The sequence below is a fragment of the Pygocentrus nattereri genome, chromosome 29, assembly GCF_015220715.1.
Source record: "Pygocentrus nattereri isolate fPygNat1 chromosome 29, fPygNat1.pri, whole genome shotgun sequence".
Classification (NCBI taxonomy): Eukaryota; Metazoa; Chordata; class Actinopteri; order Characiformes; family Serrasalmidae; genus Pygocentrus; species Pygocentrus nattereri.
Window position 1 is genome coordinate 2,297,209 of NC_051239.1, and position 25,694 is coordinate 2,322,902.

A 25,694-nucleotide genomic window follows, 5' to 3' on the forward strand; every position below is an offset into this window, starting at 1 on the left:
TAGTCGGATTATTAACAGATTATTAGGCTGCATGGAAATGTGGCTACTGTTGACCTCAGAAGGTTCACTTATTTTCACCAAGGAAATGTCGGTTGACTGGGGACTTTGCGTGTGATTGTGTGGTGTGTTGAGTCAAAACTCTGGTGTTCTGTGCTCTGTGTTTGTGTTGGGTTCACTCCAGGGCTCTGAGAGTGGCGCTGAGAGAATCTGCAGGCTGGAGCCTGTTCCATGAACGAGAGAGAGAGAGAGAGAGAGAGAGAGAGAGAGAGAGAGAGAGAGAGAGAGAGAGAGAGAGAGAGAGAGAGAGAGAGAGAGAGAGAGAGAGAGAGAGAGAGAGAGAGAGAGAGAGAGAGAGAGAGAGAGAGAGAGAGAGAGAGAGAGAGAATATACCTCTAAAAGCTCCTCACAGAAAGTTCCTACATGAACTGGTTCTGAATTCACTGCCTGATGACTGAGACGCTGTTTTATGAGAGTTTAGAGAACTCCAATTCCATTCATGGTGGAGGGAGACATGCAGGGCGCTGTGCGGCAAAATGCAAAATAGTCCCCAAAGAAAACTCATTATTCCAGATTTTCCACTATTTTCCATCATCAGCATTCCAGATAAGCTCAGAAGACTCGTGTAGATTCTTTGGTGGTTCTGGATGGTAAATAAAGTTCTGCGTTCTCCACGTCAATCAGAGTGAATCCGTCAGAACTGAGCAGCGGGATTTTCATCAGCAGTGAAGCTCCAGCAGCTCAGAGCGTTCGGCGCTGGTTCCACAGCACTGGATGATCTCCGAAATCCCACTGAAAGAGCCGTGAGAGCAGCGACGCCCGACACGCTCAGTCCAGTCTGGGATGAGTTTGACTGTGGTGTTGATGTCGTCCGTACAGCTGGAGGAGGTTCAGACTGAGACCTTGTAGAATTACATAATAAACTTTATGCTCATTTACACCGTTTACAGCTCACAGCACTGATCTGTGACGATTTACAGTGAAATCAATCATTTTTAAATTGGATGAGTCTTTTTGAAGCACCCTGTATAATAGTGTTTCTGTTAAAATGGCCCATGCACATGGATGCAAGGGTGGTACTAAATCAACTGATGGTGCGTTTCACCCAGCGTGAGCTCTGCCTATAATCTCACATCTATTCATATTCACTACTTTCCTGAAGAAATGAGCGCATATTCGTTCAGTTATGTTCCGTATCAATGTAATGCAGCTCTTTTCATACGGAAATGAGCCACCCCCCCCCACCCACCACCACCACAGATCTGTGTCTCTCCTCTGTTCTGATGAATTTGGATCGGTTTCCCAGCAGCTCGTGTGGAGACTTCCTCAGACTGCTGAGCTCATTGTGGGATTTGGTCTGGGTGGATGGAGCCTGCACTTAATACAATAATACCATTACCAAATGTGATTAATGTTCCGACAGTGTGTGTTCCACAGCGGGAGAGCCGGACATGCTCTGACAAAGCCCAGCTAAAAACGCCGGAGGAAAGACAAATAGAGAGGTGGAGAAGAAAAGATGTACAGGGAAGAGAACATTTTCTTCCAGTGTTAGTGGAGTGATACATCACTGCTGTTGGAACAAAACCTCATATTTCCGTTTTTGTCGTTTGGGATTTTTCACAGAATTTGAAAATGCCAGCTGCCCTTTCATTTCGTGATGAATGGACCAATAGAAAAACTCCAAGAGCTTAAAGTTCTAAAGCACTTAGTTATAAATGTTTTTCCTCCTTTTGGAGATACGAGGTTTTGTTCCGACAGCAGCGGTTTACACATTTATATATATCGTAACTGTCCAAAGAAAAACAAGTATCTACAGATAGGAACTTCACCACAGAGGACAAAACACTCTCACCTTTAATGTAAGTTAATGTGAAGAGACTTTATTCCAAGTGATTTTGGAACATCTCTATTGGTCCGTTCATCTTCAAGTTTTCACACGATGTGAAGGACACTCCTAGAGAGCGGAATGTAAAATATGCATCTTCATGCAAATTCACCTCAAAGGCTTTAAATCTGGATGCCAGGTTTTTTTACTCAGTGGTTTTTGTTAAACCCATACTGCAGTGAAAAGGGCTGAAATGACCGTCTCGGGTAGGTAAGTATGGTGTGTGTGTGTGTGCAGAGTGTTGAGGTTTGGTCTGCAGGTGGATCAGCAGCTGCTCCTGCAGGAAGGTGAGAGTTTGAGGCGAACACTCATCAGAGGTGTGAAAGCATCCACTCAGGTAGAAAACAGCCATGGCCATGCCAGCGCCTTCACACCAGTCTGTTATCTCTCCCAGCCGCTATCTCCTCCCTCTGCCGTTTATCTGACTGAATTCCCATTCGCGCTCGCTGGATGAACAATTTTTTACCCGTTTCCGTCTGCTTGGACATTCAGAAAGGATTCTGACTCACTGAGTACAAAACTTGGGTTTTCTGGCTTTAGCGCACATTTCGACACTATAATACTGAATGGTTCTTGTTCTTGTTTGATTTCTCTGTCTTCATGACGTCACAGAAACCAACACATATATTCAAATATTCAGGCTACAGCAATTTAGCCCCACCCATTCAGCCTACTGCAGTTTAGCTCCACCCGTTCAGGCTACAGCAGTTTAGCCCTACCTATTCAGGCTACAGCAGTTTAGCTCCACAACAACCAAGAAAAATCCAAGAACCAAACCATACCAACAGCCATGAAACTAAACCAAGAATAAATAAATCATACCAACAACTACTAAACTATACCGAATAGGACCAAATCATATTAAGAACTACCAAAACATACCGACAACTTCCAAACCATATCAAGAACTACCAAACCATACCAACAACTACCAAACCATATCAAGAACTACTAAACCATACCAACAACTACCAAACCATATCAAGAACTAGCAAACAATATCAAGAACTACTACACCATAACAACAACTACCAGACCATATCAAGAACTACCAAACCATACCAACAACTACCAAACTATGCCAAATATGACCAAACCATATCAAGAACTACCAAACCGTACCAACAACTACCAAACCGTACCAACAACTACCAAACCATATCAAGAACTACCAAACCGTACCAACAACTACCAAACTATGCCAAATATGACCAAACCATATCAAGAACTACCAAACCGTACCAACAACTACCAAACCATATCAAGAACTACCAAACCGTACCAACAACTACCAAACCATATCAAGAACTACCAAACCATACCAACAACTACCAAACCATATCAAGAACTACCAAACCATAACAACAACTACCAAACCATATCAAGAACTACCAAACCATACCAACAACTACCAAACCATATCAAGAACTACTAAACCATAACAACAACTACCAAACCATATCAAGAATTACCAAACCATACCAACAACTACCAAACTATGCCAAATATGACCAGACCATATCAAGAACTACTAAACCATACCAACAACTACCAAACCATATCAAGAACTACCAAGCCATACCAACAACTACCAAACCATATCAAGAACTACTAAACCATAACAACAACTACTAAACCATATCAAGAATTACCAAACCATACCAACAACTACCAAACTATGCCAAATATGACCAGACCATATCAAGAACTACCAAACCATACCAAGAACAAAGCTTCTGACAGAGCGGTTTGGTCACAGGAAGCATTTTTGATTCTCTGGTTTAAGCAGTTGTGCTGAAACAAATTACGGCATGAAAGGAGCTGTGAGGTGATCCTCAGTCGGCCAGCGTAAGGAGTCTGCAGCGCTTATTTACCGCTCTTTCTTTCTTGGTGAGCAGTGGAAACTCTCTTTAAAGCTACCAGCCTGTACCCTCACACCATAATCAGTCATCAGTGACCGATGACTAGACCAGGGGGCGCAATCGGACGATTTTCATATGCACACAGTATCACCGGCCTGTGTTGAAGGCAGCATGACTAATGCGGAGAGTAAGAACACAGATCCTCCATAATCAGACAGTGTGGTTTAATTCTGATTAGCTGGTTCTACGCTCGGTCCTTCAGACCTCTCTGAAATTCAGCCCTGATTAGCTTCTGCAGGGCTGCCCACACACATGTGTATTACCGTCTTTGTGAGGGCTGCCAATCACTCGTGTTACTGTAGCGCTACCAAAAGGCTTTTTTGTCTCTCAGATTAAAAAAAAAAAACAGTAATTGGTGAAAACGGCGTGGTTTCTTGCGAGAAGCAGCAAAATATCCTCACTTCTGGAGATATCTGGTGCTGTTTGTGTCACTATGGGTGCATGTAGTCCTCACAAAGTGCTAAAAACAGGAAAACACATTATGAATTGCATGTTTGAGTCCCAGGCTTCAGAGCCCACCAGGTCCCTTGTGAGCATGTGCGTTAGCAACCGTTCCCACGGCAATGGGAGCAGAGAAAATGTCTCGTCATCTTTAGCGTGTCCCCCTGACCAGAGGCTAAAGACCGCCCCAGACCGTAACCTTACACCTTAAACAACAGGGTGAAACATCGGAGTGCAGTAAATTCTAAGCTATGAAAAATACGCATCTTAAGAACATACATGCCTATCAAAAGTTTGGGGACAATTTTCTTTCAACCTGTTTTTAATATTCACAATAACAAATATCAAGCATCAATGCCCACAAAACACAAGCTGTTTCTGCCATTTAATCTGCTCCTCTCCTTAAATAACGTTGCGTTTATTTTGCTGTGCAGATCAAACCAAGTGACTTTTTAGTTTTACCATAATAAACAAGCAAATCCCTGGGTGGTTGGTTAGTGTAGTGGGTAACACCTCTGCCTTCTACGCTGTAGACTGGGGTTCAGTGCCCCACCTGGGTAAACACCCTACACTATACCAATTAGAGTCCTTGGGCAAGACTCCTAACACTGCCTTGGCCTTCCTGTGTAAACTGATCAAATTGTAAGTCGCTCTGGATAAGAGCGTCAGCCAAATGCCGTAAATGTAAAATGTAAATGTTGCCTGACAAAAACCTCACATCTCCAAAAGGGATGGAACCAGAATTTCTTCTAAGTAATTTAGGGCGGTTTCTGCGGATCCGATCTTCGTGAAATTTACACAGTGTTAAAAGGCAAAAAATGGTCAAATTATGGCAAAAAACAATGGAGATACGAGGATTTCTTCCGACAGCAGCAGAATATTCATAAAGCAACAAAAACACCCAAATACATGAAGTAAAGCTTATTTATTTTGAACAGACAGTAGCGCCAGTTATAGTTTGTTCCACTAAGTTTCGTATAGCGCCCCCATAAGGTCACTTTATCTGCTGCAGTCTGTATTGGTTTCTTAATACTCGATGGGGAAATGTTAATTAATCTGTGTGATTTTGTAGTTTGGAGCAGAAAAAAACGGAAAAACCTGTAAAACTTTGTGCAGAAGAGGCCCTTTTCACATTTCCGTACGTTCTCTGCTGAAGTCGTCACTGCAGGGTAACACTACTTGCTCTAAAGCAGCAACAGTATCGGCGATGAGGAGTTGAGCATGTACAGCTGCTCAAGTGCTTGAGTTTAAAGAGAAAACAACCATATCTCGGGTGCAGTGGTTTGCCAGCTGACGATGACCAGAGGAATCGGAGTTTGTGCAGCTAATGAAGGAATAAACTTTGTCATATAGAGGAAAAGAATCTCTGTGCCAGCATCACAGGACTGCTGACTAATGTTAATGTGTGGTTTGGGGTTTAAAGTTGCGGCTGCAGCCGCTTTCAGTGGAACGGTTTTCCTTTTTATCCCTCTAAAGCTGTCGGTATCTGAGAGAGTGCAAGCTCGGTGGGGAGATGTTCATTCAGTGGACCAGAGCCGGTGTTTTGTGTGACATGTCCACAGTGGCGATACAGACCATGACGACTCAGCGCCCCCCCTGCTGGTGGGTGTGTGTTTAGCTTTTTGCCAGCTAGTTAATTGTTAGCGAGCTGTTTCAATATCTCCAGCTAATATGGCCGATCCAGCATTTTGGTTATAGTTATTTTCACCTCCATTGATTTCTCGCTAAGTTGGGTAACGTTACTGTGCTCTGGGAGCTGTGAAGGAATTTTTCCATGAAGCATTTATGTCCTTGATTTAGTTTAGACTCCCGCATTGTTGTGTGTTTGTTCTCTGACAGTTCTGGGTGCATTGTCGAATTTCAGTCTTGGCTCTCCAGTCGTGGCTCACCTTGCTGTGGTGGCTGAAGTGATGCGAACGCCTGTATTTCTGAAGTTAGTAACTGTCTGTGAGGCAACAGTGGAACTTGTTTACCGAGCATTTACGCACCTCCTTTTCTTGTAAAAAGGGACTTTCTCACCTCTCCCTCACGGTTCACCTCAAACTCAGCCTCACAGCTGATCGGGTGTGAGGAGTTCTGACGCTGCTGTTGTTATGAACCCTCGATAGACCAGATAATCAGCTCTGGCTGCAGACGATGGTTTACAGCTTGAGGTTTGTGGGTGAAAATTGCAATTGTGAAATTCGGCTCTGCATTAGGCTCATCAATCTATGCACATACCGCATGTTTTCCATATGACTGCTCGTAACGTCCGTACCGTGACGGTTCGGGATGAATACATGTACCGTCACACCCGTATTGAACAGCCATGAAACAGCGTATAACATGTAGGAAGTAAAGGGTTTATAGCAGTAGAAGGCACTCCTATCTTCACTGCCTCTGTTAGGGCTGTACAGGGATGATATACAATGGAATAAAGTGTCTCCAAACTTTTGAAAGGCAGAGTATGCATTCGCGGGATCATGGCAAGAGCTAGATTGTCCACAGGAGGCTGTCGTCTCCGCTGACCTCTGTTTGGGTCTCCAGAGAGCCTCCTGTGTTCCTGCTCTAAAGGCAGCGATTACTCTGCTGCTCTCATGAGCGGCGAAGCCGAGGGCACGGCTCCCAGCTCCAGTTTAGACAGACAAACGGGCTTCTTCTCTTTTCTCTGTTCTTTCCTTTCCTTTCTTATAGCTGTACACCAGAAGGCCAAAAGAATCCATGCTCATTTCCATATGAAGCTTGTATGCTGTTGCCATTTTTAACTCTGGAGACATTGATGAAAAGTTTCCTGATGGAGATGCGAGAAAAGCAGCTATAGCCGAGCTGAAGCTTAAAGCCGACGTCTGTGTTTTTGTTTATATTACTTAGACTTTACTAGCGCATCAGCAAATACGGAGACACGTTTACAGCCGAGATGGTAAACTGTGGCTCCCAAGGTGGTTTGATTTTTGTTGAAAGGGCAAAATGGCTCTTCTTCACATTTGGTTTGCCAACCCCTGGCGTTCAATGAAAAGGAGGGTTTACGAGTCGTATTTTAGAGACTAAAGACTTTATCAGACTGAGCTCCAAACTGGAGCTCTTACACTGAAACTCCTGCCACCATCAGGGAGAAAAGAGGGAGAGAGTGATGGAGACAATGAACCTGAGACAATGAGAGAGTTGAAGAGAGAGATAGGAGGACGGAGAGTAAAGGAGTGAGAGAAGGAGAGCGAGTTGAGTGAGACGGGAGGACGGAGGGTAAAGGAGTGAGAGAAGGAGAGCGAGTTGAGTGAGACGGGAGGACGGAGGGTAAAGGAGTACGAAGCACAGAGTAAAAGAGAGAGAGGAGCAGTGGTGGAGAGACACCGGGACAGACAGGGGCGGAGAGTATGAGAGTCTCTGAGGGCTGGAATTAATAATGGAGGGATTTTGCATCATTTATGAGCTTGCAAAAACAAAACGGTATGGAGGCCGGAGCAGACGCTCCGCAGGGAGGCCGAGGGACGGACCGGCCCGAAGCGGCCACGGAAACGCTAGCCAACATCTCTTATTAATAACAGGCCACCAGCCGGGGTCGTGCCCCCTCCCACGCCCTACTGCTGTCTCTGCATCCCTGATAACACTCCCCCCTTACAGCACTCATACTAAAGAGTGAGGAGCCACTGAACAGGACGCAGCCTCCTAATACACTACAGGAAGCGTAGGGGGCGATACAGCTTCTACTGTTTCATTTAAAAAGCTCTATAATGTTCATATGATCCACACAGTCACTCTGACAGACTGTAATACACTACAGGAAGCGTAGGGGGCGATACGGCTTCTACTGTTTCATTTAAAAAGCTCTATAATGTTCATATGATCCACACAGTCGCTCTGACAGACTGTAATACACTACAGGAAGCGTAGGGGGCGATACGGCTTCTACTGTTTCATTTAAAAAGCTCTATAATGTTCATATGATCCACACAGTCGCTCTGACAGACTGTAATACACTACAGGAAGCGTAGGGGGCGATATGGCTTCTACTGTTTCATTTAAAAAGCTCTATAATGTTCATATGATCCACACAGTCGCTCTGACAGACTGTAATACACTACAGGAAGCGTAGGGGGCGATACGGCTTCTACTGTTTCATTTAAAAAGCTCTATAATGTTCATATGATCCACACAGTCGCTCTGACAGACTGTAATACACTACAGGAAGCGTAGGGGGCGATACGGCTTCTACTGTTTCATTTAAAAAGCTCTATAATGTTCATATGATCCACACAGTCGCTCTGACAGACTGTAATACACTACAGGAAGCGTAGGGGGCGATACGGCTTCTACTGTTTCATTTAAAAAGCTCTATAATGTTCATATGATCCACACAGTCGCTCTGACAGACTGTAATACACTACAGGAAGCGTAGGGGGCGATACGGCTTCTACTGTTTCATTTAAAAAGCTCTATAATGTTCATATGATCCACACAGTCGCTCTGACAGACTGTAATACACTACAGGAAGCGTAGGGGGCGATACGGCTTCTACTGTTTCATTTAAAAAGCTCTATAATGTTCATATGATCCACACAGTCGCTCTGACAGACTGTAATACACTACAGGAAGCGTAGGGGGCGATACGGCTTCTACTGTTTCATTTAAAAAGCTCTATAATGTTCATATGATCCACACAGTCGCTCTGACAGACTGTAATACACTACAGGAAGCGTAGGGGGCGATACGGCTTCTACTGTTTCATTTAAAAAGCTCTATAATGTTCATATGATCCACACAGTCGCTCTGACAGACTGTAATACACTACAGGAAGCGTAGGGGGCGATACGGCTTCTACTGTTTCATTTAAAAAGCTCTATAATGTTCATATGATCCACACAGTCGCTCTGACAGACTGTAATACACTACAGGAAGCGTAGGGGGCGATACGGCTTCTACTGTTTCATTTAAAAAGCTCTATAATGTTCATATGATCCACACAGTCGCTCTGACAGACTGTAATACACTACAGGAAGCGTAGGGGGCGATACGGCTTCTACTGTTTCATTTAAAAAGCTCTATAATGTTCATATGATCCACACAGTCGCTCTGACAGACTGTAATACACTACAGGAAGCGTAGGGGGCGATACGGCTTCTACTGTTTCATTTAAAAAGCTCTATAATGTTCATATGATCCACACAGTCGCTCTGACAGACTGTAATACACTACAGGAAGCGTAGGGGGCGATACGGCTTCTACTGTTTCATTTAAAAAGCTCTATAATGTTCATATGATCCACACAGTCGCTCTGACAGACTGTAATACACTACAGGAAGCGTAGGGGGCGATACGACTTGTACTGTTTCATTTAAAAAGCTCTATAATGTTCATATGATCCACACAGTCGCTCTGACAGACAGTAATACACTACAGGAAGCGTAGGGGGCGATACGGCTTCTACTGTTTCATTTAAAAAGCTCTATAATGTTCATATGATCCACACAGTCGCTCTGACAGACTGTAATACACTACAGGAAGCGCAGGGGGCGATACGGCTTCTACTGTTTCATTTAAAAAGCTCTATAATGTTCATATGATCCACACAGTCGCTCTGACAGACTGTAATACACTACAGGAAGCGCAGGGGGCGATACGGCTTCTACTGTTTCATTTAAAAAGCTCTATAATGTTCATATGATCCACACAGTCGCTCTGACAGACTGTAATACACTACAGGAAGCGCAGGGGGTGATATGACCCTATAAATAATTGTTAGTTGCAACCCTAATCTGAAAGATTTCCAATTCCACTTCATTGTGATTCTGTAACTGTTTTTCAGTTTTTACACCTTTTGAAAAAAACAGCTGTCCTTTACAAACTTTATCCAAGATTTTCAATCCGTTTAGGATAAATGAACCAGTCGAAACGGTAAAAATATCTGGAATACAATTAATACCAACTGCAACCATGTGCTTCACTTCTGTGACGAGTGTGTGCAGCACTGCATTTCTAGACGAGTCCTCATCCTTCTGTGATTGGAAAGAAGTTGACAAGAAGAAAATGGATGACACATGTACTCACTGGTTGCCAGGAGACGTGAGACGAGCCGAGAGTGACTGTAATTCATCATGACACCTGATCACAAATAAGACAAATAACCAGCTTGGAAGCCTGAAAGTCCATCTTCTCTTTCTGAATTTCTCAGCTTTACGCTGTTACCAGCTGCGCCGTGCTTAAACACAGCCTACTGTTTTCAGAAGATGCAGCACTTGCGCTTTATTAAGGGAAATTCGGATAAGAAACTGTACAAAGCGTCTTGCAGAGTTGATGACTTTTTGATCTGAGCTGGTGCTAAAGCTGCTTCAAAGCTGCCTGTCAAGCTCAGAGATGACAGAAATGTCACGGCGCTCAGAGACGCAGCTGCCGTGCTGGGCTGCAGGTCAGAATCGGACTGTCAAACGTCTGTATGTAACGCAGGCCTGGGACGACGCAGCGGGAGTTATATTTGGAAGAGAAATTGAATCTGGGCTCCGTAGACAAAGGAGCCGTGACACCTGCTGCCGCTGCAGGGACGGCGCACAGCAAGAAGATGACTATAATCCACATCCACGTCCTGAGAGGTTTTGGTTCATATTACCATATTGAAGTTTGCATGACGGTTAACTGAGTTTCTGCTGGTCAGAGTGAAGTTCTTATCAAGTCAAAGTTTATTTATATGGTGCTTTTACAACAGGTGTTGTTACAAAGCAGCTTGACAGAAAGATCCAGGTCTGAGCCCCCATGAGTGGCGACAGTGGCAAGGAAAATCTCCCTAAGAGCAGGAGGAAGAAACCTTGAGAACTTTTCCAACCTTTTCCAAGCTGTACTGACTCCACACGCCCCGCCTCCCCTCCTGGATTTTACTCTACTGCTCTGTTTTAAAACATTCGATTATGAAAAGGAATAAATACCAACTTTTCACCTGGAGAACCTGATTTAAGCTTCACAGTCAGACCTTAGAACCACTGTAGATCCTTTGAGGGAACGTTTACACTTTTTGTACCTTGATGAATGAAAATTGTACCTGCACAGAACCTTCATTTCTAACAGTGAATGAAATGATGCTGAGGAGTAATATCCACAGCTTGCTGCCTGTGGAGTAAGAGTGGGAATATTTAGTTATGAAAATGTTGTGAAAGGTCCTGCTCTTGGAAATGAGGTGAGGCAGGGGGCCTCTGAGGTTTTCCTGCATAAAGATTTCAGGGGGCCCAAAATTCCTACCACACTGTGTCATGCCTGTATAGAAAGCAGCCTAGAGTTCAGTGTTCATGTTAGAACATCCTCAGCGTGGTAACGGTTGGGAGCGAGGAGGCGGACGCATGTGCTGAGGTAAGCGATGTTTATCAAGGGCAAATCCAGGGTCATAGTCTAGACAGTCCCGGTTCAAACATCCAACACGGAGAGCAGGAGGGACAGACATGACGAAATGAACACTGAATCAAACTCCAAACTGCACGAGAACACAATACATCCAACAATCCAGACAGTTCAGACAAAGACCAATCAAGACAAAGGCCAACAAGGGATCACAAGACACAGGTGGGAACAAGGGGGCTGGACTACAAAACCAAAACAACACAAACACATGGACAGGACTGGGAGGGACCAGTCATGACGGGCGTCAGGTTTTCAGACTGTTACTGATATGAAAGAACATGTTTGTGCCTGGAGAGAGTTGGTGAGGCCTTGCAATACATTTTTTGCAAAAATAATATAAACATGGTCTGGCTTTGTTTGTTTGATTCCCTGTATTTAAAATAAAGAGTAATTATACAACAGGTAGTTCCGGCCATGCGAGCTGATTGGTTGAGAAGCGTTCTAACTGCTGTTATTTCGTCATAACATCACGTTTTTCACTCCGCCGAAACGCCCCTGCTAAGCAACGACTCTTGACAGCTGTAGGAGACGCTCTAGACATTTGAACGTTTCTACTTCTTTCTTTGCCACAAACTGAAAATGGACACTTAAGATAACATTTGACCGACAACCATTCGCCAAACTAAACGGGCTGTAAGAAGCTTTACAGACCGGCTGGAACAAAACAACATTAATACTGATCTGGAGAAACTGACCAAACTGAGCTGAACCTGATATTGGGTCAGTTTTATGGCTCAGTCTGATTTGGTCCGACTCTGAAGATCAGACACGTCTGGCGAATGGTGTTGGGTTCATTTCTGGCTGATTCCAGGTTGTTCAGCTGTTCTTCTGTCACAGCTTCCGACTGAAAAGCTGCTCAGTGGTGACGACAGTTTGGGAATTTAGTGTAAGGAGCTGGAGAACGAACTGCCGGCTGAGCAGCGAGTGGGCGGAGCTCGTTACTCTGTGATGCTCGTTAAGGAGCTCTAATTAGGAGGAAGGAACTGAACATTAAAACATATTAAACGCCGCGTTCACGGCCAGTTTATTCATTTCTTACTGTATTTATTCAACTGCTGTATTAAAGCAGTAGAGCACTCGAGGAGGGAGTTATCACCAATAACATCACGGCTGTGAGGATCTACGGACACCAATTGTTATTTCATGACCACACTCTCCCTCTGATCTTCTGTAGCTTGAATCGAGATTAGTTTGACTTCTTAGTGCAAAAGATTGTACAAAATAAAACAGAAAGCAAAGCAACTGATCCAGAAAAATGGTGGAATGGTTAATGTGTGGTTTTACTTTGGAGGAGCTCAATTATCGCCTCATTTTTTTAGAGCCATGCATTAGTGGTGTTGATTTACTCTGAGCTGCTGAATGATGTCACCTTTAGACAGCAGAGTCCAGCAGTTTATAATGCGTCCTGTAGAGCTGTGAGACTGAGTGGGTCTGTGTGAGATGGAGAGATGGAGAAATTGATCCTGATAATGGGACTCATGTTGTAATAAACAGAGAGAGAGAGAAAAAGGGAGAGATGGAGGGATGGGGCAGGGACAGTGTTTGGGTGAAAGCCACGCTGCTGGAATGAGCAATTTCAGCTGCGAGACGAGCTGAGTGGTGAGTGACGCAGCAGAATTAGTGCAATGTTCACCAGGACTGTCAGTGGAAATGAAGTACGGTGCTACACGAGGCCGAAACCTCATCTGGCAGCTTCTTACACCGGTTTTTCGTTTCACCTAAACAGGGAGTAAAGTGTTAAAAACGTTTGGTGAACCTTCAAACGTGAGTGTCACATTAAACATCCAGCCAAGTAGAAATGAAAAATATCAGATGTAAATCTGCTAAAAACACGGCTTTGGACACTTTTCTGAGGACTGTGTGGGCGTGGCTCATGAGCAGCTTGATTGACAGCTCTCTGTGCTAACCTGCTCCGCCCTCATATAGACCCAACATCATTATCCAGCTTTTATTTGACGCTGGCTGAGCTGGAGGTGGTGGAGATGAAGATGCTGAGATTTTCGTTGGGAGTGACAAGGATGGACAAGATTAGAAATGAGCAGATCAGAGGGACGGTGAAGGTGGAGCAGTTTGGAGATAAAGCCAGAGAGGCCAGGTTGAGATGGTTTGAACATGTGTTGAGGAGGAATAGTGGATATATTGGGCAAAGAATGTTCGGACAGAAGGAGAAGAGGTAGACCTCAGAGAAGGTTTATGGATGTAGTGAAGGTGGACGTGGAGATGGTTGGTGTGAAAGTAGAGGAGGAAGTGGATAGGGCAAGATGGAGCCAGATGATCCGCTGTGGCGACCCCTAAAGGGAGCAGCCGAAAGAAGAAGTAACACGTTACTGAAGGGTGCTGTTCGTGAGGCTACATACCATCTGTATAAGCTTGTCATGACAGCTGACATAACCCTACATAACTGTTTGTAATTGCTTATTCCTGTATGCATTATCTGCCATAAAGACTACTTCAGCTAACCAGCCAATGTAACCCTTATAGCAAATTACGCCTGTTGGAATAAGCGTTTATAAACATTTATTTAGAGTTATGTCAGTTGTCATGATAAGCTTATGTAGGTGTCATAAAGCCTTATGATCAGTAACCTACAGCGAAGTGTTGCAATTGTTACCAATGAGTGGTGAAAGTTTGTGAAAAGTGCAGATTCTGAACTTTCAATCTAGATGAAAAATGGTTCTTCAACAGTTCCTTAGTAAAGAAAATGGTTCTATATAGAGTCATGAACGCTCAAAGAACCTTTTACATGCTTAAATGGTTCTTTACATGGTGAAATGATTCTTCAGACTGATGGAGAATGAGTTGTACATGGTTCCATCTTACACCTTTCCCGAAAAGCGTTCTATATAGTACCAAAAATGGAAAACAACAATAATAGAACCCTTTTTACTGCTATGTAGAACACTTTTCCAAAGGTTCTGTATAAAACCATCTACTCCATCAATCTAAAGAATCAGTTAATGTTTGGAAGAACCCTTTCAGCGTGCAGATGGTTCTTTGAGTGTTCGTGGTTCTACACAGAAGCATTTTCTTTAAAAAGAACCGTTACGTTTTTTTGCATTCTGTGGATTTTTTGTTTTTGTGTTCTTTCATAATTTGACATTAAGAAAACTAAGAAAAACATTAGAAGTAGAGACGCGATTATGCGATGGGTTTCTATTAGTGGTATCAATCAAATCAGAAACCGACAGCAGTACCGTAGACCATCAGAACGAGAGCCCGGCCAAGGCGGCGGTGGTTTCAGACGCAGCTGGAAACATCAACAACATCAAATTAGGCCATCAGTTCTGGCCAAAAGGCTGCCGTCGTCTCACACCGACTCAGAGCTGCTTGGCTGAGTGGAGAATGACTAAGTCCTGGAGAAGAGAGCTCAAACCTGAGGAGCTCCAGTGTTTATGATTAAGGAGATGTGTGTTGGAACCCAGAGGAGTTCATTGGTAAGAGTAGCTCGTAGAGGATCACAAACCCCCGAAATCTCAGCTACGCCTCTGCAAATCTGTGGAGCTGCATGTCAAGCAGATGCTGTCTGGCTGTCTGGTAGTTTTGGGATGAGACTCGAGGCGAGGCAGAGCTCACAAAATCAAAACAGAGTCGATCAAGGATCGGCTGGCAGAAGAGGAGCGAGGTTACAAATGACTGTTCTTCAAAATGTCTGTTTTCTGTGCATTTTGGTGTGAACACTGCTCCCTACTGCTCACATCTGCATTACATGTGAGGAGACGCCTGAGCAAACGTCTCTGATTCACAGACTCACAGGTGCAAGCTTACCCCCCCGTTTTGAAATAAGAGCGATGTCGTATGTAAATACCCGAACATTTAGTCCAAAAATGTAAACTAATCTGTAAAATCAACCAGTTTTAAAGCTACAAGTACCTTTACACGTATTCACGTATTCAACCTGCGGTGGTTTAGCACATTCCTGCTGAAGTTCTGAGGTCATGTGGTGGTTTTCAGTGGGAGACCGGCAGGTCAATGTGGCACCTGCACGCTCTGATTACACAGCCAAGCTGTTATAAACAGTGTTGCCAGGTCTAAATAAAAAAGGTTTATGGAAACAAGCCCAAGAGAAACGACTTGGCTCTAAAGAAAATTTCAAGAAGCCCAAAATAGGCAAACTCACCTACCAGAATGTGTGAAAAGAAAGGCCATTTCACGTGTTTCACATTTACACTTCTAAAAACGGGTTCTTCAAGGGTTCTTTACTTAAGAAAATGCTTCTATATAACTCCATGAACCATCTAGGAACCCTTTGCATAGTTATAGTGTTCTTTGTGTGAAAGCGTTCTTCAGATGGATGGAAAATGTTGTATATGGTTCTGTATGGGGTTCTATATAGCACCAAAAATGGTTCTGCTGTAGTTACAATGTTAAGCTCGGAGCCCTTTCCGAAAAGGTTCTATAGAGAACCATCTACAGCCATTTTTTCTCAGAAGTGTAAGTGAAATATGTGAAATCAAACAACTATATATATATAAAAAGATCCAAGTGGCCAAGAAAGAAGAAGGTCCTTCAAGGGTTCTTTCGCAAAGAACCTGGTTCTATATGGAACCATGAACACTCAAAGAACATTTTGCATGATGAAAGGGTTCCTTGCATGTTGACATGGTTCTTTAGTTTGATGGACAATGTGCTGTATATAGTTTTGACAAGGGTTCTATATAGCACCCAAAAGGACACAGATGTGCATAGAACTCTTTAATCCGGCAAACGGGCCTTTGAGTGTTCATGGTTCTGTATAGAACCGTTTTTTACTAAAGAATGACCATCTTTTTGACGAGTGTACAGAATCTGCATATTGTCCCCAGTTGAGGCCAAATCCAGTCGTTTAATCCGCTCTCGTTCTCCCTCTCTCTGCTTTCTCCACATTTTCCCTGCCATTGTTAACAAACTAGCTGAAGGAGCTCCACTGTTGATGGTCCATTAATGGCGTGATTTGGATTTGTTTTGATTTGTATGGGGAAGGGGAGGAGGGAACAGGGTTGTGGACTGAATGTGGAACAGGACACACTAGCAGTTTGGCTGTTTTAGTGGATAGAGACAGGATCAGGAACCGAGCTCATATACGCAAGTCCATGCAACGTGCAGCTACCAATATTTGTCAGTTGCGAATTTACAGAAAAATAAGCCCATAGTTGCTGATAATGAGTGGACTTGGCAGCTGTGGTTGTAAAACTTGCAGATGTTTGTTGGTGTTGTCAAAAAGGAGCCTAGAAGGCAGCAAATGTGTAGATATCTTCGTTAATGAGGCTTTCGCAGATTACCCACCAACCACCCCGCCCCCCCCCACCATGACAGACACTAGATTTAGAACTTTACACTGGTAACAAGGTCAAGGTCCAAGGTCATTCAGTTGTAATTTTCTGTCTTGTCCTTTATGCAGAAATCTCTCTAGATTCCCTGAAACTTTTAATAATATTACAGTGAGAAGGTGGTGAGCATTGGTCTTGAATTTCTTGGACGTTCTTGGATGCGCCTTTTGTACCCAAGCGTGATTCCATCACTCTTTCTAGAGTTTTCAACAATTTAACGAAGTTTCTAATCCTAAATTTCCCTGATCTTCACTTTTTGTGGAGCTTGTTGTGGCATCTACAGTGGGGCAAAAAGTATTTAGTCAGCCACTGTTCACTGTTCAGTGCAAGTTCTCCTACTGAGAAAGATGAGAGGTCTGGATCATAGCTACACTTCAACTATGAGAGACAATATGAGAAAAAAAATCCAGGAAATCACATTGTAGGATTTTTAAAGAATTTATTTGTAAATTATGGTGGAAAATAAATATTTGGTCACCCAAAAACAAGCAAGATTTCTGGCTCTCACAGACCTGTAACAACTTCTTCTCGTTACCTGTATTAATGGCACCTGTTTGACCTCATTATCTGTATAAAAGTCACCTGTCCACAACCTCAAACAGTCAGACTCCAAACTTAACCATGGCCAAGACCAAAGAGCTGTCGAAGGACACCAGGAAGAAAATTGTAGCCCTGCACCAGGCTGGGAAGAGTGACTCTACAATAGGCAAACAGGTTGGTGTGAATAAATCAACTGTGGGAGCAACTGGAAGAAACTGGAAGACATACAAGACCACTGATAATCTCCCTCGATCAGGGGTCCACGCAAGATCTCATCCCGTGGGGTCAACATGATCATGAGAACGGTGGGCAAAAATCCCAGAACTACACGGAGGGACCTGATGAATGACCTGCAGAGAGCTGGGACCAAAGTAACAAAGGCTACCCTCAGTAACACACGATGCCGAGAGGGACTCAGATCCTGCAGTGCCAGGCGTGTCCCCCTGCTTACGCCAGTACACGTCCAGGCCCGTCTGAAGTTTGCCAGAGAGCATATGGATGATCCAGAAGAGGACTGGGAGAATGTCATGTGGTCAGATGAAACCAAAATAGAACTTTTTGGTAAAAACTCAACTTGTCGTGTTTGGAGGAAGAAGAACGCTGAGTTGCATCCATACCTGCTGTGAAGCATGGAGGTGGAAACATCAGGCTTTGGGGCTGTTTTTCTGCAAAGGGGACAGGACGACTGATCCGTGTTAAGGGAAGAATGAACGGGGCCGTGTATCGTGAGATTTTAAGCCAAAACCTCCTTCCATCAGTGAGAACATTGAAGATGGAACGTGGCTGGGCCTTCCAACAGGACAGTGATCCAAAACACACCGCTTGGACAACAAAGGAGTGGCTCCGTAAAAAGCATTTCAAGGTCCTGGAGTGGCCTAGCCAGTGTCCAGACCTCAACCCCACAGAAAATTTGTGGAGGGAGTTGAAAGTCCGTGTTGACAGCCCCAAAACATCACTGCTCTAGAGTAGATCTGCAGGAGGAATGGGCCAACATACCAGCTACAGTGCAAACCTGGTGAAGACTTGCAGGAAACATCTGACCTCTGTCATTGCCAACAAAGGTTATGGTACAAAGTATTGAGATGAACTTTTGTTATTGACCAAATACTTATTTTCCACCATAATTTACAAATAAATTCTTTAGAAATCCTCCAATGTGATTTCCTGGATTTTTTTTTTCTCATTTTGTCTCTCATAGTTGAAGTGAACCTATGATGAAAATTACAGAGCTCTCTCATCTTTCTAAGTAGAAGAACTTGCACAATCAGCAGCTGACCAAATACTTTTCTACCCCACTGTATTTCACAATGAGAGAATATTTACAAAAAACAATGACGTTGAAAAGTAAAAAGATTAAATATCTTGTCTTTGTGCTGTTTTAAGTGGATTAAGGTCAAACTATTCCTTTATTTTTTCATTTCACCTACTGTTGTAACATTGGGATTAAAGTTTGTAGGATACAGGCTCTTTCCAGAATAGTGCTACTTTTAATTTTAAGATGAAACCCTCACTTTCTTTAGCTTCTTCTTAGCAGAACACTTGGAGAAACCAGTGCTAGAGGTTGTACATGGTTGTTATTCTTAGTCGCAGCTCTTCAGCTACTCTGAAAAAAATGAGGGCAAGAACACTTGGAACCCAGAGGGTCGAGTAATCCTGCACTTTTCAGGTAATCATGACTTTAAGCACGTAACCAAGGGCCGATTTTCAGCTAGACTGGAAGCAGATGATTCTTTTTGGGGTGTATATGTGACGTAGTGGTTATTTCTTCTGTCCCTCTTTCACAGCCTTTTCTCCTTTGTGCTCAGCAGTGATGATGTTTTTGTGAGCAGTTTGGGGAGATAATTGGTTGGTGTGTGGGGGATGTTTTGGTGGATCTGCTGCTCTCATTATGGACACCTCACCCCCAAAATTGGAAACGCACACAGCAAAAGTGACAATGGCACCCAATTCCCTGCCCGCAAGGACACTTCACAATAGAGCCAGAAATAACCCTCATCTGTGTTAGCAATAACTGCTAACACGCTGCTAACACCTGCTCAGAGGGATCCTGTGAAAGTCCAGTGTGTCTGACATTCAATTTCCTTTTTAAACTTGAAAATTTAACAAACATCGAATAACAGTTTCCTGTCATTTAGATTTGAAATAACTGCTGAATTTTGGAGCACAACACTGTCAGTGTTTATTTACATGCAGAGATTTTCTTTAAGCTTGATTGAACACATTCTGACTACAGATTCAGACTGAGGTGTTTATTCTCACTCTGCTCAACAATCTGATCAACATCTTTGATTACATGCTCATTACAAGTAATCAGATCCAAAATTATGTGTAGAGAACCACTCAGAGTAGACGTTACCATGACAGCAAGCATCCCGTGAGGTCCAGTCAGAGTGAGATGAGCAGCAGTGAGCAGTGATTGTGTTTCTAACTGCTTTAAAATGACGTCAGACTCAGGAAAACGTCCTTCAGACGTCCTTATTAAAGAAGGCCGAGAGGAAGACGTCGTGCTCTGAGACGCATAAGCTGGACGTCCGTCCCACCGCCGTCTTTTAAAGATCAGAGCATGAACTTCGTCTCCTCTGCAGACCAGTTTCTGCTCCGCCGTGTTGAACGGTATAAACTCTCACTGTGACGCGACGCACATGCAGAACGGACTGAAACTTTCCGATAGGAATGTAATGGTTCTCGTTAAAGCCGATGTAACCATGTGTGAAAGTGGCTCAGTTAAGATTTGCGTGTTCACACAGCTCGATAAACACCAGATCTGTTCACATTAATGCAAAAAAATCAGATTATGTAATGAGAATGTAGCTTCAAGTACCTCCCTGTTTCCAGCACTTGTTTATACATTGTTTGTATGTTAGTGCATTTTATTTTCATTATATTTCGCACAGCGTCCCAACTGTTCCACTGCTAGCTTCTTCATAGACTATCCCAGCTTATAACGATCTCTTTCCCCCTTTCAGTCTTAAAACGACCCTTCAGAAGAAACTGTGCAGCGACTCTGTGGATCTCTCTGGCATCCCGTTGTCGACGCGCGACATACGACACGTGGCGTATTACCTCCAGACCAGTGGTGGTGCTGTGATCTCAGTGGACCTGAGTTTCACCGAGCTCCGGGACGAAGGGCTGCGGCTTCTGCTGCCACTCCTGAGTGCCTTACCGAAACTCACCACGCTGGCTCTCAACGGTAACCGCCTGACCATCGCCATCATGAAGGATCTGACTGAAGCGCTGAAGAACCCAAAGACCTTCTCTTGTCTGGCCTGGATTGATCTGGGCAACAATGTGGACATATTCACCATGCCTCAGGTAACACTACTGACAAACTGTAATACACTACAGGAAGCGTAGGGGGCGATACGGCTTCTACTGTTTCATTTAAAAAGCTCTATAATGTTCATATGATCCACACAGTCGCTCTGACAGACTGTAATACACTACAGGAAGCGTAGGGGGCGATACGGCTTCTACTGTTTCATTTAAAAAGCTCTATAATGTTCATATGATCCACACAGTCGCTCTGACAGACTGTAATACACTACAGGAAGCGTAGGGGGCGATACGGCTTCTACTGTTTCATTTAAAAAGCGCTATAATGTTCATATGATCCACACAGTCGCTCTGACAGACTGTAATACACTACAGGAAGCGTAGGGGGCGATACGGCTTCTACTGTTTCATTTAAAAAGCTCTATAATGTTCATATGATCCACACAGTCGCTCTGACAGACTGTAATACACTACAGGAAGCGTAGGGGGCGATACGGCTTCTACTGTTTCATTTAAAAAGCTCTATAATGTTCATATGATCCACACAGTCGCTCTGACAGACTGTAATACACTACAGGAAGCGTAGGGGGCGATACGGCTTCTACTGTTTCATTTAAAAAGCTCTATAATGTTCATATGATCCACACAGTCGCTCTGACAGACTGTAATACACTACAGGAAGCGTAGGGGGCGATACGGCTTCTACTGTTTCATTTAAAAAGCTCTATAATGTTCATATGATCCACACAGTCGCTCTGACAGACTGTAATACACTACAGGAAGCGTAGGGGGCGATACGGCTTCTACTGTTTCATTTAAAAAGCTCTATAATGTTCATATGATCCACACAGTCGCTCTGACAGACTGTAATACACTACAGGAAGCGTAGGGGGCGATACGGCTTCTACTGTTTCATTTAAAAAGCTCTATAATGTTCATATGATCCACACAGTCGCTCTGACAGACTGTAATACACTACAGGAAGCGTAGGGGGCGATACGGCTTCTACTGTTTCATTTAAAAAGCTCTATAATGTTCATATGATCCACACAGTCGCTCTGACAGACTGTAATACACTACAGGAAGCGTAGGGGGCGATACGGCTTCTACTGTTTCATTTAAAAAGCTCTATAATGTTCATATGATCCACACAGTCGCTCTGACAGACTGTAATACACTACGGGAAGCGTAGGGGGCGATACGGCTTCTACTGTTTCATTTAAAAAGCTCTATAATGTTCATATGATCCACACAGTCGCTCTGACAGACTGTAATACACTACGGGAAGCGTAGGGGGCGATACGGCTTCTACTGTTTCATTTAAAAAGCTCTATAATGTTCATATGATCCACACAGTCGCTCTGACAGACTGTAATACACTACAGGAAGCGTAGGGGGCGATACGGCTTCTACTGTTTCATTTAAAAAGCTCTATAATGTTCATATGATCCACACAGTCGCTCTGACAGACTGTAATACACTACAGGAAGCGTAGGGGGCGATACGGCTTCTACTGTTTCATTTAAAAAGCTCTATAATGTTCATATGATCCACACAGTCACTCTGACAGACTGTAATACACTACAGGAAGCGCAGGGGGCGATATGGCTCAGGTAATCCAGTCGGTTCAAGTTGCTGATTCTGACACTGAAAATAAGCCTGAACTGAAACATGTTTATTGCAGTTGCTCTACAGTGAAACTCACACTGGTATTTTTTTAAATAATTAGAATGAAATATAACATCCGTCCACAGCTCTCTTAGTTATCAGACAAACAAGGACACCGCTGTGCTTCTGTTTGTGAAATGCTGTTGAGCTACTGGCGAGCAACGAGGGGCGACAGGCAAGGGGTGAGAACCCCCTGCTGTGAAAAAGTTTTCACACCTCCCCACAAAGACGTGCGTAACGAGGTAAAACGAAAACTTGCACTTTTCTTCATATCAAACAGTCCTGCACAGCATGTAAACACAATAACTGTCCTTAATGCTTAATAACCGCTCGCTCACCTGTGAAGACCAAGATCCAGCTCACCTCATTGGCAAAGAGCTTAAAAGTAGTCTGTACTACTTTTCTAGTATTTGTCGTTATGAAATTGTAAGATTACGAGCAAAATCATCTGAAATCAGATCATTTCAGTCTCATAATGAGAAATGCCAGATATCGCTGTTGTCTCCAAAATGATAACTTTACAGGAGAAGGAAAAACCTACGTTACTTTTAATGAAAGTCAATGGAACCAGACGTCTTTTCACATCTTTTTAGGTCATTTAATTCTTCTGACAGCAGCGTATACATTCTGTATTAGACGTATTTTGTTTAAAGCGCTTTTTCCTTCAAATTTCAGTCCCACCAGGATCTCACAACCTCTCTTGTGATGGCTGTGGGCTAAAATGCCTGATTTTGCCATTTTCTCTCAGCATTTGAGTTTGTAGAGTTCTGCACTGTCTGCTGCTTGTTTTGAGCGTAGCCTAGTTAGTTCATGATACCAAAACAAGGTCATTTTGAATTTAAGTTTACCTACAAACGTGCAGACTCACGAACTCATGAAGATTCACAAAGATTCACGAACATTTTAACACTGTTTGTAAAAGTGTTTACACTTTAAAAGTGTAAAACTTTTTTTCCCAATATTTGATATGAAAACGGCTTGAATACGAAATACGTGCCATGTTTCTACAGTTAGACGTTCAGGAAAAAGGAGGAAAAAGGAGGAAAATATGCTCTCAGACTTATTTTGGTAGGACAACCGGTAAAAATGGATAACGGTATTTTGTTATCATTACAAAATGAGTGATGATTAATTTTGTAAACACCGCCACAAAAACACACAAGCGATTATAATAACTGTGAAACACCAACGTTATTCCCACGTCAAACGTGGCTAAAACTTGTGCCTCCTGTCTCTGTTCTCTGCAGCCCCTCCTGGTGGCCCTGAGGCGGCGGTGCAGCCTGAAAAGCAGCCTGCCCACCATCTACGAGTACACGGAGGGGCAGCCCTACTGCTACCGCATGGAGAGCTCCATCGAGGAGCCCAGCCACTACGAGGAAGAGGAGGAGGAAGAGGAGGACGAAGACGACTTGGACGACAAGCTGGACCTGGAGCAGTGGAGCATCGGAGAGCAGAAGAGCTCAGGGAGCTTCACCCTGCACTACTGCGAGAGGTGAAGCAGCCCCGTTTTTTTTGACCTGCAGTGTTGCCCAACGCTGGGAGAGAGACCTAGAGAATAAATGAGACAGAGGGAGAGAGAGAGAGAGAGCGGGATCGGCTCTCTCTGCATCGACTCTCCCAAACCGTGAGCACTGTTCACCCTCTTGTCCTTCACTGTAGCTCCATGAGTTATCCCGTTCCCCATCGTGGCTTCGCGTGAACCAACACCATCACATTCACAGGGCTGTGGGCTCCACATGGGAGCTAGCGGGACGGCTAAGCTAGGTGCCTGAGCACAGCACACAGTGACAAACGCAGGCCTGAACTCACCGTTTTGGCAGATGATGCTCCTCGGCGCAGGGTGAGGGTTCATTGGAGGGGGCCAAGAGGAGTTTTGGAGAAGGTGCCCCACTTCTCTCGCCAAGGAACAGCAGTGGAAGATGGGAAAAAAGGTGGACTGAGTGATGAAATTCCCTGGTTGTTTCAGAAAGACTGGACTAGCTGATGCATCCCGCCGCTGTTTCTCCGAGTCTGAGCATCCACAGGTTTGGCTGAGGTAGGGCCGGTGATGTTGAGGGGGCGCTGGTGGGTTGGGGGGAGGGGGGTTTGGGGTCAGGTTCGGCGGTGTTTTTCAGGGTCTGGTGGCTGAGGCCGTCTCTGCCGCAGCACACCGGCCCTATCTCACCACTGTGTGCTCTGCTAATCTCCCAACAAAAGCCATGAGACCAGCTCAACAAACCGCACAGCCCAGCCTCCGTCACGTGGCTCGCGCAAAACTGCTAAGTCAAGACTTTTGCGTTTTTCTCCCCCCACCCCACCTTTCCAAAACGTCCACTTGTGAATACCCACTCATCACTCGTGTCGTGTAGCCGTGAATGATGATACAAAAAAAAACACATAACGCTGTTGTGGTGGTCTTCCCTTTGTTGTGTGCGCCAGTGACGAACAAAGCCGTCTTACAAGACCACGGGAGCCGTTCAGCGAACAGTCCCTCCTCTCCAGTCTCTGCTTTCACCATTCCACACATTAAGGCTGACGGATTGACGGCAGCGGCCACTTAAAACACTGAATATGCTGATTTTGATGAAAGTGCGTTTTACGTTGTTGAAGTTGGCCTCGCTTGACCCCTGGCTGACGTTGGGATGGGTGGCTGGGTGGTTTAAAGGGGGCAGTAAGTGAGATTTAGGGGGAAAAACATTAAAAACATTGTTTATTTGTCAGTTTGATCTACTTTCTGGAAGACGATGAGCTAACGCTGAGTTTATTCCCCCCTTTCTAAGCCCACAGTGCTAGAAATATGTACGTAGTGAGTTGTTTATTGTTTGTTGAACATTGCTTGTAGATTCATAACTGCACCGCACGGCCTGCCTAATGCGAGCCGCCCGCTCGGCGTTCCTCGTTCAGTCTCTGAATAAACAGCAGGGCTGTTGGGTTTGAGCAGCAGGCCGCTCAGTTAGCCGGGACGTGAAGCACCAGCCCTGCTGGAGCCTCAGGTGTCCTGGCTATGAACTACGTCCTCCAGCTGACTTCACCCTTTAAGAATGGCACTTACGTCCACGGCAGTGTTGCCCACCCCGCAGGGCAGTGTTGCCCACCCCGCAGGGCAGTTTCACAGGTTGTCGTTATCACTGATTATGTACTGAATGTGGTGTTAGAACGTCTTGGTCATATAAACAGTGTTCTCCTGTTTGTTTGTTTGTTTGTTTCACGGTTCTGCTTGTTACTATTTCCAGATCTTGGCATGCTGTTCTGACCACTACAACACTTGCCGTAGTGCATTACTCTTTATTTTTAATGGACATTTCTCCATTCTAGGGTTTTGGACGT

At 44.2% G+C, this 25,694-nt stretch overlaps 1 protein-coding gene across 1 annotated transcript in view; it reads left to right on the forward strand.

The window, feature by feature from the left end:
* Positions 1-24,443, forward strand: part of lrrc75ba (leucine rich repeat containing 75Ba) — a 56,282-nt gene extending 31,839 nt beyond the window's left edge. The window contains exons 4-5 of the mRNA XM_037536052.1: positions 20,414-20,759; positions 23,636-24,443. Coding sequence (XP_037391949.1) covers positions 20,414-20,759; positions 23,636-23,884 — 595 coding nt within the window. The 3' untranslated portion in view covers positions 23,885-24,443. The remainder of the gene's footprint in view (positions 1-20,413; positions 20,760-23,635) is intronic.
* Positions 24,444-25,694: the final 1,251 nt, after the last annotated feature.